This window comes from Danio rerio, chromosome 20, assembly GCF_049306965.1.
Source record: "Danio rerio strain Tuebingen ecotype United States chromosome 20, GRCz12tu, whole genome shotgun sequence".
NCBI lineage: Eukaryota > Metazoa > Chordata > Actinopteri > Cypriniformes > Danionidae > Danio > Danio rerio.
In genome coordinates this window covers 15,221,897-15,239,983 of record NC_133195.1, presented here as the reverse complement: position 1 = coordinate 15,239,983, position 18,087 = coordinate 15,221,897, and the positions used below count along the sequence as shown (strand labels likewise).

At 44.2% G+C, this 18,087-nt stretch overlaps 1 protein-coding gene across 1 annotated transcript in view; it reads right to left on the bottom strand.

Annotated features, from left to right (window-relative positions):
- Positions 1-3,738: 3,738 nt before the first annotated feature.
- The window catches only part of rd3 (retinal degeneration 3, GUCY2D regulator), a 28,550-nt gene continuing 14,201 nt past the window's right edge, over positions 3,739-18,087 (bottom strand). Inside the window, 1 exon segment of the mRNA NM_001080631.1 lies at positions 3,739-4,804. Within this exon segment, the coding sequence (NP_001074100.1) occupies positions 4,444-4,804 (361 nt within the window). The 3' untranslated portion in view covers positions 3,739-4,443.

The window sequence follows — 18,087 nt, the reverse complement described above, 5'->3', positions numbered from 1 at the left end:
GTCTTTGGATAACTATTTATTCAGACGTTAATGTCCAAACATGTCTTTATATAAGTTCAGTATTGCTGTTGCTGATGAAATATAAAACAGAATGCAAAATTTAAATATGTTCCAGTGAGCTAGCTATTAATTAACAGATACAAACATCTCTACCGAAGTCTCTCTACTTGACGGGTGGTCTCGCACTTCCACCATGTTTGCAGTTTATTTACACTTTTCACCTGTGGTTGTAGATTAAATTGAATTCACTTCTAACGCACGATGTACTGTGGGCAATAACAGTGGTCATTGTATAGACGCTTCTACAATTTAAACTTACCGGAAATAGTAAACTATACGAGAACCTTTAGCACACTCTTTCAACATACTATGATTTGGGACTAATTCTATTCTCAGATACTATTTTGGATGGACAGTATGCGAATTGGGATGCAGCATATGAATTCGGACATACTACTTAGCTCACATACTGTTTTTAGCGTAATGTATAAGTATGAAAATAGCATCTTTTTACTTTCCATCTATATTAAAAGAATAATCAAGCTTTAAATAGGAAAATTATTAAAGCTATTTTAGATGCTAATGGTAAAATCTAATGGTAATGGTAAAAACTCAACTGTTTAACTCTGAGGAGCTGTAAAACGAAAAATAAAAATCCCAACCAAAAAGTTAATTGTTCCTTTAGGGCACTTAACTACATTGATTTCAGAACGACTTTTTAAAGTTTATTTATAGCAAGTTTAGTGAATATTTGTCATCAATATGTACTCATTTACATCTAGAAGTTACATTAAAAGTTGGTCAAAAATGCACAATGCACAGCTTTCAGATGCCATCTTGAATATTTGAGCTCAAACATCAGAAATAGAAGGATTATAAGATATCAAAGGCAACAAAAGTACATTTACATTGCCTACAAAAAAAATTGATTAGATGAAGGCATCTCGGGAGACAAAAAAAAATAAGATTAGAATTTGGATGTGCCCTCCTACAGCGTTTTCAGCTTTCAGACGCAGCCTTGGTGTGCCTCCAGGAACAGGATTGACCTAGAAACTTTCAGACAAATATGTGGAAGCAGGTTAAAGCTGAACTTTGCAGGACATTGACCATACAGGAGATGTATTAGACACCCTTTGCCTTCTCTTTACTGTCTTGCTAACATTGAAACAGGAAATTAAAAGTGGGATAAATCAATTTTCCATCCTCAATACAGCCAAATGCCATTATCTCCTTGTTATTTCAAAATGAAAAACCAGTGGTGGTACTGGGGGAACAGACATTCTCACTAAAAAAAATATTAGACCAAGGGTTAATGCTTTATTTTGGTGGTCCATTTGAGAATTAGTAGACTGCCTGCTTGTCTATCTGTTGATACTGCTCCTTCAACAGACCTTTAACTGTTTATAAGAAACTTTGCAAGTACATGTCAACTTACACCAACCCTCAACTAACAATCTACTAATGATAATTAGTTGGCATGTACCTTAACTTAAACTAAACAAACAGACCATTTAAATAAAGTGTGACAGACCAAGCTAAATTTCTATACTTCTATTTATCGCCAATATTCAGATAGATTTCCTGGGAAAAGAAAACAGGTATTTTTCAGTAAATTTCTGGAGTACAAACAAGGACTATAGCAACAAATTATGTGCAGACAAAAAAAAAATCTTCAAGTGATGAAAGGTTATTCATTTAGTATTTTAAAAGATTATGAACGGTATACATGACATATACAGTATACCAATCAGTGGATACAAGATTTGTTGTATTTGTTACCAAACAGGGTTACAATGTCAATGTACAATGTTACAATGTCTCAAAATCACAAGCTTTAGAAACAAATGTGCGTTAGTCTCTTAGCATGATAAAATTAAAACATTCACTGTCTTTTATAGTGCATGCCCTTACATTCTACTGTTTAATTGATTGTAACTCAAATGATTAATATATGTGCAAACACCTCATTGCTTGCATACTTCAACATCTGTTGACAACAAGAATGTCAGACAGTAAGAAGTATCTCGCAATCACAAGCATTTGAACATTTCGACACCAAAATACAAGTTTGCCTCATCTGACAAATGGAGAAATGATACAAAAGTACCACTGGACTAAAATTCTGCAACAATTTTAAAACAGAAGGGTCATACAGTCCCAATTCTTTGGAATAAAACAAGCAGTTGCAGTTTTTCAGAATAAACTTTTATAGAAATTGTATATGAGTGATTGCCAAAAGTTTTGGTGCACATCCTCTAAATCACTGAGCTCAGGTGTTTGATCAGCTCCATGAGCACATTTGTATTAACACAGTTCACACATCTTTTTTCCTTCTGATCCCCGATACGCTTGCGTCATTAAGCTGCTGTTTTGTGTACAGCTGTTGCTAGGTGACAGCCACAAAAGCAAAGCGCCATAATGGAGACTTCCGCATACCTTTTAAAAACATTAAAAATCTTCAGAACATCGTGTGATGTCTGCAGAGGTCATTTTTGGTGGAGATAAGCAGACAGATAGGCCAAGATAGGTGATACGCAGACATACACATGTGAATGAATGTTATGAGAACTCAAGTTTGTTGTACAGTTGGTGGTTTACTTCTGGTATTTGGTATGATTGCATTCATATCAGAAGTAAATCGTACCAGTTTGCACAAATCGTACCCCAGGCCACCTCTTTTAGGTGAACTCATGGTTCTAAAGTTTACCCAAGTTCAGAAGACACGTTTACACTATCAAACGAACCCAGATGTGGACCAAAATTGCAAGTGTGAAAGCACCCTAAAAGTAGTGTTATAACAAAGTTGAAACAATTGGGAGCACAACCCTTAAAATGGTAGGCCATGTAAAATTAGTGAGGTTAATGCATGCTGAGCTGCACAGTGGGCAGTAGTCACCAACTGTCTGCAGATTCAGACCTCCAAACTTTATATGGCCTTCAGATGCGCTCAACAACAGTCTTAGAGAGCTTCAGGAATGGTTTTTCATGTTCGAGCAGCTGCATCTAAACCAAAACAAATGCAATGCAAAAATTGGGATACAGTTGTGTAAAACAGGCTGTCGCAGAGTCTAGAGCACTGGAGACAAGATAGCTGGAGTGACCAATCATGCTTCTCTGTCTGGCATTCTCATGAATGAGTCTAGGTTTGGCAGGTGCCAGGAAAATTGTACTTGCCTGACTATATTTTGCCAAGTGTAAAGTTTGCTTGGTTCCAGTGAAGAAATCTCCTCATGCTTCGGCATACCAAGTCATTTTGAACAATTTCCTACTCTAAACTTTGTGGAATCAGTTTAGGGATGTTACTGTTCCAACATGACTGCTCATCAGTGCACAAAATAACAACCCAGGCTTATTCTGAAAACATTTCGGGAGATATACACATCACAGGAGATACATTTGATTGCAGTTTTTGTTTTTGCAAATCCACCAGAAGCCACTGTGTATTCTTTTTGAGATCTCAAATTTCTCTTGTGAGTGCCATTCGCACCTGCTTGTCTCGTGTAAATCCATCAAAAGCTGATATTGACTGACTGATTGGTCGACTGACCCAACCTCCTTCTTCCCTAAACCCAACCAATACTGTTTTCTAAAGCACTGATTGACCCACCCGCCCACTTCCCTTAACCCAATGGACAGTTTTGAAAAGCAATCCAGAAAAAGAAAAGCCCTTGCCTGATTTTTACGTTTTCAGATTTTACCACATTCTCACACTGTTATTTACTTGTTTCTTTGTTTTTATTTTTTGGCTTCTGTTTTTGTCTTACCTGCTTTCTGGAACCATGGTGAGCTGACTGGTAACAACGGGAAAGCCATCCATTTGGAGGTTAGCAGTCAGCGGGTAAGCGCAAAAAGCAATGATGTCATACCAATCCCATAGTGTTCATTTTAAAAATAAAATGCAGCCATACATACTTCTGGTGATCTCCAGAAATTTATATAGGACTATGTTTTTAGAATGATGCAAAATGTTGCTAAATAAGGTCCATAAAGACGTGGATGACCAAGTTTGGTGTGGAAAAGTTTGACTAGTCCTGACCTTAACCCAACTGAACACACATTCCAAAACTTTGTGGAAAGCGGGAAAGTTGAAGCTATTATATCTTTAAATGGCAAATCAACTCCACAATAAACCTTACGTATTCAGATTAGGATGTCATTAAAATTCATGTGCATGTAAAGACAGATGTCCCAAAACTTTTGACAATATAGTATATCTGGTGTCCTACCTTTGCACATGCAAAAAGCTATGAGTGTTTAATCCATAGTCCTTGTAGCAGATTTACATTGCAATGCTTTTGCTTAATGAGCTTGTTATTTCCCAACATAAGCATACCTCCACACACATACACACACCTCAAGATATAAACTAAAAAACGATGCTGGGAATATCAGATAGCCGCTGACCAGATCAGATCTGACTGAATCCCACATACTCATAGACACTTAAGCTTTCCCGTTGATTCCCTTGTGTCTAAACTCCGGCATGCTCCACACACGTTGTGTTTTCTCTGCTGTCTGACCCTTCTCCACATCCTCACACACAGTCTTGACATCTACCCCGTCTTCCTCTGAGCCATAGCTGTTTGATTTCAGTCCCAATGTGCTGCCGAAAGGGTTGATCCGCACTCTTGACCTGAAGCTCATCAGCGATAGGCTTATAGAGCGTCTGTTGCTCCATTGCTGGGTCAAACGTTGAGCCTCTTGCTCCTCGTGAACGCGCTCAAGGCTTTCCACAAGCACAGAACGGAAGAGACCGGAAACCTCCTGCACCTCCGGTTCATTCTCCATCAGCACCTGACGAAACCTGAAAAGATAAAGAGAGAAGAGCACTTTTGTCAAAAGAGCTTTAATTTAAGTACCAATTCTTATCATTAACTGGTGGCTTTTACCTGCCTACTATTAATACACTGGCTGTTTATTAGTACTTATGAAGTACATATTCTACAAGAACTTATTCTATGTCCCTAATCCTACCAAAAGCTGACTAATACCTTCACTATAAATAACCAGCGAATTAGGAGTTTATTGAGCCAGACATCTTAGGTAATGTTTTATAAATAGTGAGAATTGTGCAGTACCTTAAAATGAAGTGTGACTTACAAGATGTACAATTCATGCTACAAACCAACCCTTACCTAAGGCTGTTTGCTTACTAAACTACAGTACAACTTTGCTGACTACTGATGTAGAATAAGATCATACTTTAAAATCAAATCATATAACTTTTATTGTCACGTCATCAGCAGCACGTGCAAAATACAGACAGTGCAAAATACAACAACATAATCCCAAAAAACAGGACAATGTAAAATTGACAGCTATATGTACAATGAATAGGTGTCCACATAGTTGTAAGCAGTATTGTTTCAAGTATGGATTGATTAAAGTGCAGTGCATGCTACATATTGATGGTGTGCAGTGAGGGGTAAGGAAGAGTCTGTGTGTGGGTGTGTTAAGTGTTCATTAGCCTGAGGGAAGAAGCTTTCCTTCAGCCGGTTAGTGCGTGACCGGATGCTGCAGACTGTCTGCCTGAGGGTAGCAGAGAGAAAAGTCTATGGCTTGGGTGGCTGGAGTTCAAAATGACAAATTCTATCAGAGTACTGAGGTACTCAAACAGTTGAGTACTAAAACAGTTAAAATCTTAATAATAAACACTTAATAAGCCATGTAATAAGCCAATAGTCAATACTGTGAATTGTTACTTTAATTTATTTGGTGCAAAATACCAAAATTTCAGAAGTCAAAACATTCTGCCCATTTCAAAAAAGCATTTGTTTGTAAGATATTTAATATCACTGTTAAAAATTGTCCCGTTAAAAAACGGTAAAATACTGGCAGCTGCAGTTGCCAGCAATGTACTGTTATTTTACAGTATGTTGCTGTAAAAATACATGGACTACATTGAAATTCACAACACTCAAGTGAACTCATTTTGTTTACTGAAAGCAACTGCCTCAAACTTGCCAACTGCTGTATGAGTTTATGAAGTAATGTGCTATAGAAGCATGCTTTTAACGATAACTTATTTTAGTTAATTAGAAAAGTTCTGTTTGACTCAAATGTCTTAAATTTAACATCAGCACACATACATGTAAAGTTGGAATTAACACAGCGAGATTCTGACTGCAACAGCAACTGAGCAGCCACTATCTTTACATAAAGAAACTTTATTTATGAAAGAATAACATCAGCAGTTCATTGTTCGTCTTTAACTCATACACTGGCTCTACTCTCCTCCACAACGGTGACACACAGAAGAAATTTGCTTCAGGTTTTACAGTAAAATACTGTTTTTTCCTTGATTTAACGGTAAACTACTGGCAGCTGTGGTTGCCAGCAATCTACTGTTTTTTTACAGTCTACTTCCGTAGTTTAAATTAACAGTATATTCCTGTTAAAAAAAAAATTTTACACTGTGTTTTTAACTCTCATACATTTAATCCTTTAAACCACAGAGCAAATACCCCATATTTAATGAAAGTGTCCACACTACTAAGTGTTTAAGAAACATGTAGCAAAGCTGAAGTAAATGAATTAATTAAATGACTAATTAAAAGATAATTGAGGATTAGCAATGAACAAATGAAGAAATACTGAAGGGAAAAAAACAAGAACAGAACATACAAAAAAACTACAACTTTAGTCACAGCATTATAATGAAATAACCTCAACAAATGATTAAATCATTTAAATGATCAGCGGATGATAAAAACTCTACAAACATCATCACCAGCTACACTTATTACTTAATACATTTATTTTTGTATAACATTTACTAAAGTTCTTCTTGAGAAAAAAGTTAAAGTTTTACGTCACCATCATGGAGAACGTTCGAGGTTACAGAAGTAACCCTTCGTTCCCCGAGGAGGGGAACGGAAGTGCCATGAATGGGAGGATTCGGATCAGAAGCCGCTTATCTGGAGAGTATTGAACGGGCCAATGAATGAAATTAATTGGCAGCGTAAGCTTGCGCAGGTGTGCGACATCTGCAATCATCTCAGCATATAAGCACACCTGAAGCCAGCAGACGCCATCCTTTTAAGCTGAAGAGACTTTCAAACAGCTAAGGGACAGTCATTATGGCGACGGAATATGGCACTTCCGTTCCCCTCCTCGGGGAACGAAGGGTTACTTCTGTAACCTCGAACGTTCCCCTTCGGTTGGGGAACTTCAGTGCCATGAATGGGAGAATATGGAAAGCGCCATAATGACTGCACCTTACCAACACCCCCGATGAGGAGATAGTCAAGCAAGCGTGACGCACCCACATCATGGGGGGCGCGGTCCTCCAACGTGTCCCTGGCCCTAATTTATCCTACTTCAACAGAAGTTTTACGGATTTAGATATATTTTTTGGGAAGTCGTGAGCATCTAGATAATTCTAGGAAATACGACAGTACGTTGGGAAGCGTGCAATCCCGATAGGGAGGACGCTGCGGAGGCCATCCGTTACCCAAGGGGGGGATAGATGGCAGAATTTACCTATGGACTAGCCCTAAAAAGGGGGAGTACGCATAGCAAAGAGTGGTTAGCGGAGAGGGAAGACACGGGTCCGCCCAGGGGGGGGACTTAACCGTGGCGGAATAAGCATATGGGATCGCCTAGTGGGGATCACGCATAGCAGGCACCTATACCCAAAACGCGGGCTGACCAGCGGGCAGACCTACAACGTAGTGGGCCAGCAAGTGACTCCTCCGCTGAGTCAGTGCTGGGGGCCACGGAGGAATCTGCAGGGCTCACCTGACGGGGAACTTTACTGACAGATAAAAAAGGCGCACGTACCTCCGTGTTAGGGAGAATGGCGCAGCAAGCGTGTTTCAACACCCTACCGAGTTGTCTCCTCAATCACCAAAGGGTTACCTAATACCCTTGAGGAAACCGGCTCCACTCGCAGATTGTAAAACCTTGCAAATGTGTTGGGTGTCGCCCAGCCCGCAGCTCTACAGATGTCTGTTAGAGAGGCGCCGCGTGCATGCGCCCAAGAGGATGCAACGCTCCGAGTGGAGTGTGCACGTACTCCCGGGGGACACGGCTGACCTCGACTCGAATAAGCGAGTGAAATGGCATCCACAATCCAGTGGGATAATCTTTGTTTCGATACGGCACTTCCCTGCTGCCGACCGCCATAACAGACAAAGAGCTGCTCAGATGATCTAAAATTCTGAGTACGGTCCACATAAATGCGCAGAGCGCGAACTGGACAAAGTAAAGAAAGGGCTGGGTCTGCCTCCTCCGGGGGCAGCGCTTGCAGGTTCACTACCTGATCTCTAAAGGGGGTGGTAGGAACCTTGGGCACATAACCGGGGCGGGGTCTCAGGATAACGTGAGAGTAATCCGGCCCGAATTCCAGGCACGAGTCACTGACCGAAAATGCCTCCAGGTCCCCGACCCTCTTGATGGAGGCCAACGCAACCAGCAGAGCTGTCTTCAGGGACAGAAATCTTAGAGATACTGATTCGAGTGGCTCAAAGGGATCGGATCGCAGACTCGTGAGAACGAGGGCGAGATCCCAAGAGGGCATGAGAGGGGGGCGAGATGGATTAATTCGCCTAGCACCCCTAAGGAACTGGATGACCAGGTTATGCTTTCCCACGGTGCCGCCAGCTACCGCGCTATGATAAGCGGAGATGGCGGCCACGTAAACCTTGAGAGTGGAGGGCGACAGCCTGCTGTCCAACTTCTCTTGAAGGAAAGAGAGCACAACACTAATCTGGCAATTTCGGGGGTCTTCTCTGCGAGAGACGCACCATTCAGTGAATAGACTCCACTTCAGGGCGTAGGCGCGCCTCGTGGAGGGGGCTCTAGCCTGAGTGATGGTATTAACCACCGCAGTCGGTAGGTTACCTAAGTCTTCCTCGCGTCTAGGGACCACACGTGGAGGTTCCAAAGATCGGGGCGAGGGTGCCAGATGGTGCCCTGTCCCTGAGAGAGTAGGTCCTCTCTCAAAGGGATCCGCCAGGGGAGGGCCGTCGCGAGGAGTGAGAGCTCTGATATCCAGGTCCGGTTGGGCCAAAGGGGCGCAACTAGCAGAACCTGTTCCTCGTCCTCCCTGACCTTGCACAGAAACTGCGCGAGCAGGCTCACTGGGGGAAACGCATACTTGCGCATGCCCCGAGGCCAGCTGTGGGCCAGTGCATCCGTGCCGAGAGAGCCCTCGGTCAGGGAAAAAAACAACTGGCAGTGAGCGTTCTCGGGGGAAGCAAACAGATCGATCTGGGCCTCCCCGAATCGCGCCCATATCAGCTGAACAGACTCGGGGTGGAGTCTCCATTCTCCAGGGCGTAACAGCTGTCGTGAGAGCGCATCGGCTGCACGATTGAGCGTGCCTGGGATGTGAATGGCGCGCAGCGATTTCAGCCGCGGGTGACTCCAGAGGAGCAGACGGCGGGCGAGCTGAGACATGCGGCGAGAGCGCATACCCCCCATGCGGTTGATATACGCCGCCGCCGCCGTACTGTCCGTCCTGACCAGCACGTGTTGCCGCTCCAGCACCGGTAAAAAGCGGTGGAGAGCGAGGAACACTGCCAACAGCTCTAGGCGATTGATATGCCAATGCAGCTGGGCACCCTTCCAGAGGCCCGCAGCCGCATGCCCGCGACACACGGCCCCCCAACCCGTGTTGGAAGCGTCTGTTGAAACAACAACATGGCTGGACGCCTGTCCTAGAGGCACACCGGCCTGTAGGAACGAGGGGTCGTTCCAAGGGCTGAGGGCGCGGCGACACAGCGCAGTAACCGAGACCCGGTGTGTGCCCGCGTGCCATGCGCGTCTGGGGACCCGATCGTGAAGCCAGTGCTGAAGTGGTCTCATATGGAGCAACCCGAGCGGCGTGACGGCGGCTGCGGATGCCATATGCCCCAGGAGCCTCTGAAAGAACTTCAGTGGGACCACTAGTTTGCTGTCGAGCTCCCTCAGACAGTTCAGCAACAGGCGAGCGCGTTCCTCGGAGAGGTGCGCTACCATGGTGATCGAGTCCAGCTCCATCCCGAGAAAAGAAATCCTCTGCACGGGGGCGAGTTTGCTCTTTTCTCGGTTGACCTGAAGCCCCAGTAGGCGGAGATGCCGAAGCACCTCGTCCCTGTGCATAATCAATTGCTCCCGCGAGTGGGCTAAAATCAGCCAGTCGTCGAGATAATTGAGTATGCGAATGCCCGCGAGCCGAAGGGGCGCTAGGGCACCCTCCGCGAGTTTGGTGAAGACCCGCGGAGACAGAGAGAGCCCGAAGGGGAGGACCTTGTACTGCCACGCTCGACCCTCGAACGCAACCCGCAGAAATTGGCGGTGGCGTGGAAGAATGGAGACATGGAAATACGCGTCCTTCAGGTCTATGGCTGCAAACCAATCCCGAGGACGAACGCATTGGAGAATGCGCCTCTGCGTGAGCATTCTGAACGGCAGCTTGTGCAGACAGCGGTTCAAAACGCGCAGATCTAGGATTGGCCGTGACCCACCGCTCTTTTTGGGTACGATGAAGTATGGGCTGTAAAACCCACTCTCCATCTCGGCTGGAGGAACCGGCTCGATTGCACCCTTCGCCAGGAGGGCAGCAATCTCCTCTCGCAAGACAGGGGCGGACAGGGGGTTGACCCTGGAGAAATACACGCCCGTAAACTTGGGGGGCCGTTTCGCGAACTGAATCGCGTAACCGAGTCTGATTGTGCGTATGAGCCACCGCGAGGGGCTGGCCCGCGCTAACCAGGCAGGCAGAGCCCTCGCTAATGGAGTCATCGCTACAATCGCTGACGTACCAGCGGTGGGGCAGCGCGGAGTGGGTGTGCTGATCCGGGAAGCACGAGGGTCCCGCGGAAAAGCTGGAGGAGAGCGATTCGCTCTGGCTCCGCACCCTGACTCCGGAGAGGGGGCTGGAGGGCTGAGGGAAGGGAGACCGTCCCCCCAGCGCTCGTGAGCCACTGGCGAAGCACGTAGAGTCTGCGAGCCGGAAGGCAGCGCGTCCCGGACTGGCAGAACTCGTGCAGTCACATCCGGGGAAGGGGAAAAGTGCTCTTTTACTGATGTTTTGGTGGCACTGAAAAGTACCGTTGTTATCGGGGCCCCGCCCTCCAGCGGGGAAAGAGCAAGTTTCCTCTTCTCCGGATGGCCTGTCTCAGGGACGCTTCGCGGTCCGTTTACCGGACTTAACGGCGCCCTGGGCAGGAGGGGCTGCCTGCTTTCGAGGTGAACGCCGCGCCCGCTTGGCCGGAGGCGCAGGCGGGGGCGGGGCAGCACTCGTTGGCGGGCGCCCTCGGCGAGGAACAGCGGAGGTGGATGGCTCGGCGGGCGGAGCGGGCTTACGGCCACGCCGATAGATGACATTGCCCATCGCATCCGACTGCTCTTTCACCGCCTTGAATTCCTGGGTGAATTCACCGACGGTGTCGCCGAACAGGCCAGCCTGGGATATGGGCGAGTCAAGAAAGCGAACTTTGTCAACGTCGCGCATATCGGCCAGGTTTAGCCAGAGGTGGCGTTCCTGAACCACAAGTGTGGACATCGTCCTCCCCAGCGCACACGCGGCGGACTTAGTAGTCCGAAGAGCATAGTCGGTCGCGGTGCGCAGCTCATGTAATAAGCTTGGGTTGGACCCGCCCTCGTGCAGCTCGGCCAGCGCCTGCGCTTGGTAGCGCTGGTAGGTGGCCATCGCGTGCAAAGCAGAAGCAGCCTGGCCCGCAGCCTTATAAGCTCTGGCTCCGAGGGAGGCAGACAACCTACAGGCTTTGGACGGGAGGCGGGGCAAACCCCGCCACGTAGAGGCGCCGCGCGGACAAAGATTGACCGCGATAGCGCGCTCCACTGACGGGATCGCCTCATACCCCCTGGCAGCTCCGCCGTCAAGGGCGGTGAGGGCGGAGGCACTCGCAGCACGGGCAGAGAAAGGTGCCCTCCAGGACTGCGTGAGCCTACTGTGCACTTCCGGGAAGAAGGGGACGAGAGGCTTCGAAGGCTTCGCCTTCTGGTCCTCTACGTAGCACCCATCTAGTCGGTCCGGCCGCGGAGCTGGGGGATAAACCATCTCCAACCCCACGGCCGAAGCAGCCCGGGAAAGCACGGCTAACATGTCCGCTTCAGGATCCGATTTGACAGCGCTCACCTGCCCGGAGGGGGCGAGCGGGTCCGGATCTTCGTCGGACAGTGAAAGCCCACCCTCCGATGCCGCGGAGGACATCTGATCTCCGGTGTCAGCGAGTGTGAGAGCTACCATCTGGTTAGACGGATCACTCTCACCACCCGAAGCTTGGATGGAGCGCCGTGAGGAGCGAGAGGTCCGCGAGCCCGTGGGCGGCGGATTAGCTCCCGCTGAAACCCTCAGATCTGCCCGAGCGCCCGCTGCTTTTTTAGAACAGGAGGCAACTGGGGTGGCTCGCTCTCTTGCGAAAGTTAGCCGCGATCTTAGCTGTGCAACGGTCATGGCATCGCAATGACGACATGAACCGCCCGCGAGCACCGCATTAACATGCTGGACCCCCAAACATGCAATGCAGTGATCGTGTCCATCATCCGGAGACAGGAAACCCCCGCATCCAGAAACGCACAGTCGGAGCGCCATCCTGAAAAGGACGTGCTGCACGACTGTGTTGCTCTTTTAGGAAAGTTGCAACTATACGCACCGCTCTGGAGGACCGGACCCAAAGAACCGCAGGCAAGGGAGTAACCCAGCTCGACCGTCTGCCACCGCGAAGACCCACTCTGGACCGGGAGACACACTCGTTCGCTCTGAAGTGCTGATCAGCAAGAGGAACCCTCATCGACTCACTCAGAAAGGATCTGAAGCGAAAAGGATGGCGTCTGCTGGCTTCAGGTGTGCTTATATGCTGAGATGATTGCAGATGTCGCACACCTGCGCAAGCTTACGCTGCCAATTAATTTCATTCATTGGCCCGTTCAATACTCTCCAGATAAGCGGCTTCTGATCCGAATCCTCCCATTCATGGCACTGAAGTTCCCCAACCGAAGGGGAACAGAGGTTGCTTTAGTTGGGCTCTTAGCCCTGTCATTTTTAACATATATATATATCTTGACTGCTGCAATTGTTAAGAACTTTGTTTAAAAAAGCTCTTTTGATGTAGCAAGCCAGCCAAAAACCTAAATAAGATCTGGTGATGTTCATGTTGCTATTAAACGGCAGAGTCTGTTCTAATTAAGTATAATATAATTTATAGTTCCTATTCAATGTTTAATCTATTGTTTCACATTTTAGGTCTATATGTGGCAATGATTTCTGGAATTTTTAAGAATATCTTAGACAAAAACACTTTGCTCTATGGTGTAACTAGCACTCAAACAGACGTCAGTAATCGGCGTATGAACCTCAATAATGGTGACAACTAACAAAATTAACAGTTTAACTCACAAACAGGCAACTGAAAGTCTTAACATAAACAAAAGCAGAATCAAACATAAATAAAGAAAACTGTGAGACCATTATACAACATGTATTCATGCCGCAATGCATGCTGGGATATCTGTACTGTGCCACACCCAGCAAGCATTGCAGCATGAAACATTTGAACTGTTACCATTGTTGATATACAAGGTCTGATTCATGAGGTCTGAGTGTGTCTTTGTCATAACTGAACTGTTTTTGTATGTTATTTCTTAACTGTTAAGTATTTACGTAGTTATTTTATCTGTTTCCACTTCTCATTAATTAAATTAATGTCTGCATAAAATCTATTGCATGAGGCCCTTCTTCCAGATTTGTACTAAAACATTTGTCAGAACTAATTTCAGACAAATAGATTAATCTATCTATTGCCTTTCCCGCTTTATTGCTATAATAAAAGTGTTTTTGTAAACTCTGCATTACAGCAGTTGGAGAGTCTGAATTAATGAGTTCATGGGTGAAGAGCCCAACTAAACCATGACGGTTGCATCCATACATCTCTGCAATTACTCAAATAACTTATTAATAAAGTCATCTGGAATAGTAAAGTAAGTGTTCTTGCAGGACTTGCAGGAAAGAGTTCATCAAGACTCTTTGGATTTATCTTCAATGCCTCCTCCTTCAGCTTACCCTAGACTTGCTCAATAATGTTCGTGTCTGGTAACTGGGCTGGCGAATCCTGGAGCACCTTCACCATCCTTGCTTTCAGGAACGTTGATGTGAAGGCTGAAGTATGAGAAGGAGCGCTTTCCCGCTGAAGAATTTGCTCTCTCCTGTGGTTTGTAATTTAGGCCCTGTTTACACTAATGCGTTTTAGTTTGAAAACGCATAAGTTTTGCTACGGTTACACCATCCGTCCACACTACGCCGGAGTTCTCGAGCGCCGAAAACGGAGCGTTTCGAAAACGCTGGAGAGGCCGTTTTCATTCTAAAACGCTGCTGCTCCGTCTCAGTGTAGATGGGGAAAGACGGAGACATCTGAAAACGGAGGCGGGGCTGCAGACATTCGCCTCTCTGATTGGGGCTTTTCCTCAATATTAAGTAGCCTAACACACAGTTCAGTCCTGAATCTTCTCCGTGTAAGTTCAGACTTCGCAAGTTTGATCAAGGCTGCAGTCTCTTCTTTTCAGTTTGATATGGAAAACAGACTATACCGAGGACACGCGTCAATCTTCACAGGGAACAGTGTTTTTTATAACTTCATTCACATCACCTTGGCTACGTTGTTTCACTTTCTCAACAATAAAATGTAAACTTGATATAAGGAACTGCCTATTTTTATTTTAATATTAACAACTAAACAGACAGCAGAAATGTTGAGGCGTCGTGCTGCATATATGAGCGTCATCTTCACTGTGTGCATATTTATAACGGAGCCGATAACAACTGCCTCCTTTCAATTTCAGTGAAAATACGAAACATACCCTCTCTTTTGCTGAATATCAGTTTTAATAATCGATAATGGCCATTATAAAAGTATAACATACAATAAGTTTATACATTATAGGAAATAAAGGCAAGCGATCAGTCAATATACAGAATGTAGGCTACTTGCTTACATTAATCATTAACTTATCTTTGCGCTCAGCCAAAACACGTTACCTGAGAACAAGTAATAGATTCCAATGACCAAAGTCAGGGAATATGTCGTTAGATAAAGACAACAAGATGAATGAAATATCACGTTAAATAAATATAGTGAGATTAGATCCAGCGGGAGATGCTTGATGAGAAGTCCGACTAGCAGAGCTCTCATCTGGGTGGGTAGACAGGCTCCAGCGATTGCCAAAGTGTGTGTGTGGTCACGTGATGTGCGTTTTCAGCGTTTTGGTGTGGACGGAGAGCAGTTCAGAAACGCTGGGTAAAACGCGAGTGTGGACGCGGATCGTTTTCATTCTAAAACGCCGTTTTAAAACTAAAACGCACTAGTGTAAACGGGGCCTTAATGGGCGGCACAAATGTCTTGATATCTCAGGCTGTTGATGTTGGAATCCATTCTGCAGATCTCTCGCACGCCCCCATACTGACTGTAACCCCAAACCATGATTTTTCCTTCACCAAATTCAACTAATTTCAGTGAGAACCTTGGGTCCATGTGGATTCCAATAGGATGATTCATCAGAAAAATCTACCTTCTGCCACTTTTCCAAATGATCAACTAGAAGTGAAGTTATTATTTGTTGCTCTCACAACTTGGGTTGATGACAAGACTTTTGTCAAGTAGTGTAGTATGGGAGTATGCAATTTTAGATTACAGGATTTGTTATGTGGAGCAAGGAACAGCCAGCAGTTCGGGTAAGTGAACTGTAGACCAAACCCTGATGAATGAGAGGTGAGTCAAAGCCTATTGAAGGCAAGCCTGAAATGATTAGCCTAAAAAGCATAACAGCTACTGCTAATTCAGTCTATATGGTAGTATGCAGGAAAGGAGACCAAAAGCAACTATGTAATAGGTTAAAATATAAGTTAGTGTTTTGTTTTGATTTTATGGCAAGTAATACATCCATTTTCATCTCCCCCATAGAAAAAAAAAACATTCTGGGTTAATCTTTTATACTATGTGCAATATGGAGTGCACATGTTACGGGGATCAGAATTCAGATGACGGTGATCTGGAGCACTGGGATTCAGGTCAGGGTTTTTCTAAAACTTGCTAAAATCTTATCATAAATAAAATCATAATGTTTTGTAAGGGAGCTGAATATATGTAATCAAGTAATAAAAATCAAGTACTTGTAAATACTCAGACTACAGTTACTTTTTTATAGATTACAAGTTTACATTTTGTGGAAACACTTTAGTGTTACAACTCTATAACATCATGAAAACACACAATACCCCAGTAAATCGAAATTTATGAGAGTTCCTGGCCATATTGCTCTAGAAAACTTTTTATACAGAAGAGTCAAACTTTATATAGGAAAAAAAATTGAGCAAAATGATAATGGTCTAATCTGATTCGATATATTATGCTAAGCATAAGCATAATGTGTTTTTTAACACATTTTTAAACATAGTAGTTTTAATGACTCATTTCTATTAACTGATTTATTATGTCTTTGCCGTGATGACATTAAATGAGATTTGACTAGATATTTTTCAAGACGCTTCTATTCAGCTTAAAGTGACATTTAAAGTTTTAACTAGGTTAATTAGGTTAACTAGGCAGGTTAAGGTAATTAGGCAACTTATTGTATTTTGATAGTTTATTCTGTTGACAATTAAAAATATCTTAAGGGGGCTAATAATTTTTACATGTTTTTTTTTATTTTTTTTTAATCTAAACTGCTTTTATTCTAGCCGAAATTAGACAAATAAGACTTTTTCCAGAAGAAAAAAATATAATCAGACATAGTGTAAAAATTTCCTTGCTGTGTTAAACATCATTTGGGAAATATTTGAATGAGAAATAAAACCAGAGGGGGGCTAATAATTCTGACTTCAACTATATATTTATTATTAATTTGTTATTATTGTTATATTTTCAAGTAGTGCCTTTGCTGCTTATCCCTCGGTGTGAACTTGTTTTTAGCAACTGCTAGTTTTTTAGAATGTAGAATTGCAATGTGCGTGTATATCCAAAAGTCTGATTATTATTGTAGTGTGCACAATGTATGTGTGTTTTAATCACCCATAATAATTCTAATTATCCTTTACACAGCACAAACACTTCGGGCTCTTGGTCTCCGGGTAATTTTCGCTGCAGTTCTGTGAGAGCATATCATGAACACTCAACTCATCAGAGGAACTACAGCCTTTTGAGACCTTTACGCTCTAGATCTACAGTATAAGATGTTCTTAAGGAGTCTTAAAATAGGCTTCCAAGCAGATTTCTTATCGTTCCAATTAAATCAGCAAAGTATTTTCTTAATCTTCTTTCTCCTCCTTTCTCTAATCAGTACAATACTCAATTATTTCTCATTTTTACTCAGTCATCGTGGAAAAGACAAGATCATTCTTCTCTTTCTTCTAATGCAGACTATAATGAATAAAACGGGTTAAAAAGGTGCCATATGAAATTGTCTTCTAAAATAAGCATTTTTCTCAGCCAATGTTGCCAATTGTAGCTGACTGATTCCAGTCCAACAAATATCCAAAACCCGCTGAATAGAATCTATTCTTTGGAACAACAACAAAAAAGGTGAAATTATTAATCAGACAGCAGGCTGAAAAAAATGCTATTTTCTCTTCAAGTCTTTATATGTTGGACTGGATAAGCTGACTCTGGATCAGCTTACAGTCAGTCAAGAATGAGAAGAAAAAAAAACATGAGAAGTTGCAGGAATCCTGTACACTCAAATTATTTTTGCTGTTTGTTAAAAATACTTATTTTCTGTCATGAACACTCTTGGGACTTAGTATGGTAATAAATAAGTGTATGGCAATGTTAAGGTGATGCAGTGGCGCAGTAAATAGTGCTGTCACCTCACAGCAAGAAGATTGCTGGCTGGAGCCTCGATGCAGACTGCATGCAGACTCCACACAGAAACACCAACTGAGTCGAGGTTCGAACCAGCGACCTTCTTGCTGTGAGGCGACAGCACTACCTACTACGCCACTGCCTCGCCTGGTATAGGTGAATTGGGTAGGATAAATTGTCCGTAGTGTATGAGTGTGAATGAGTGTGTATGGTTGTTTCTCAAAGATGGGTTGCAGCTGGAAGGGCATCCGCTGCGTAAAAATGTGCTGGATAAGTTGGTGGTTCG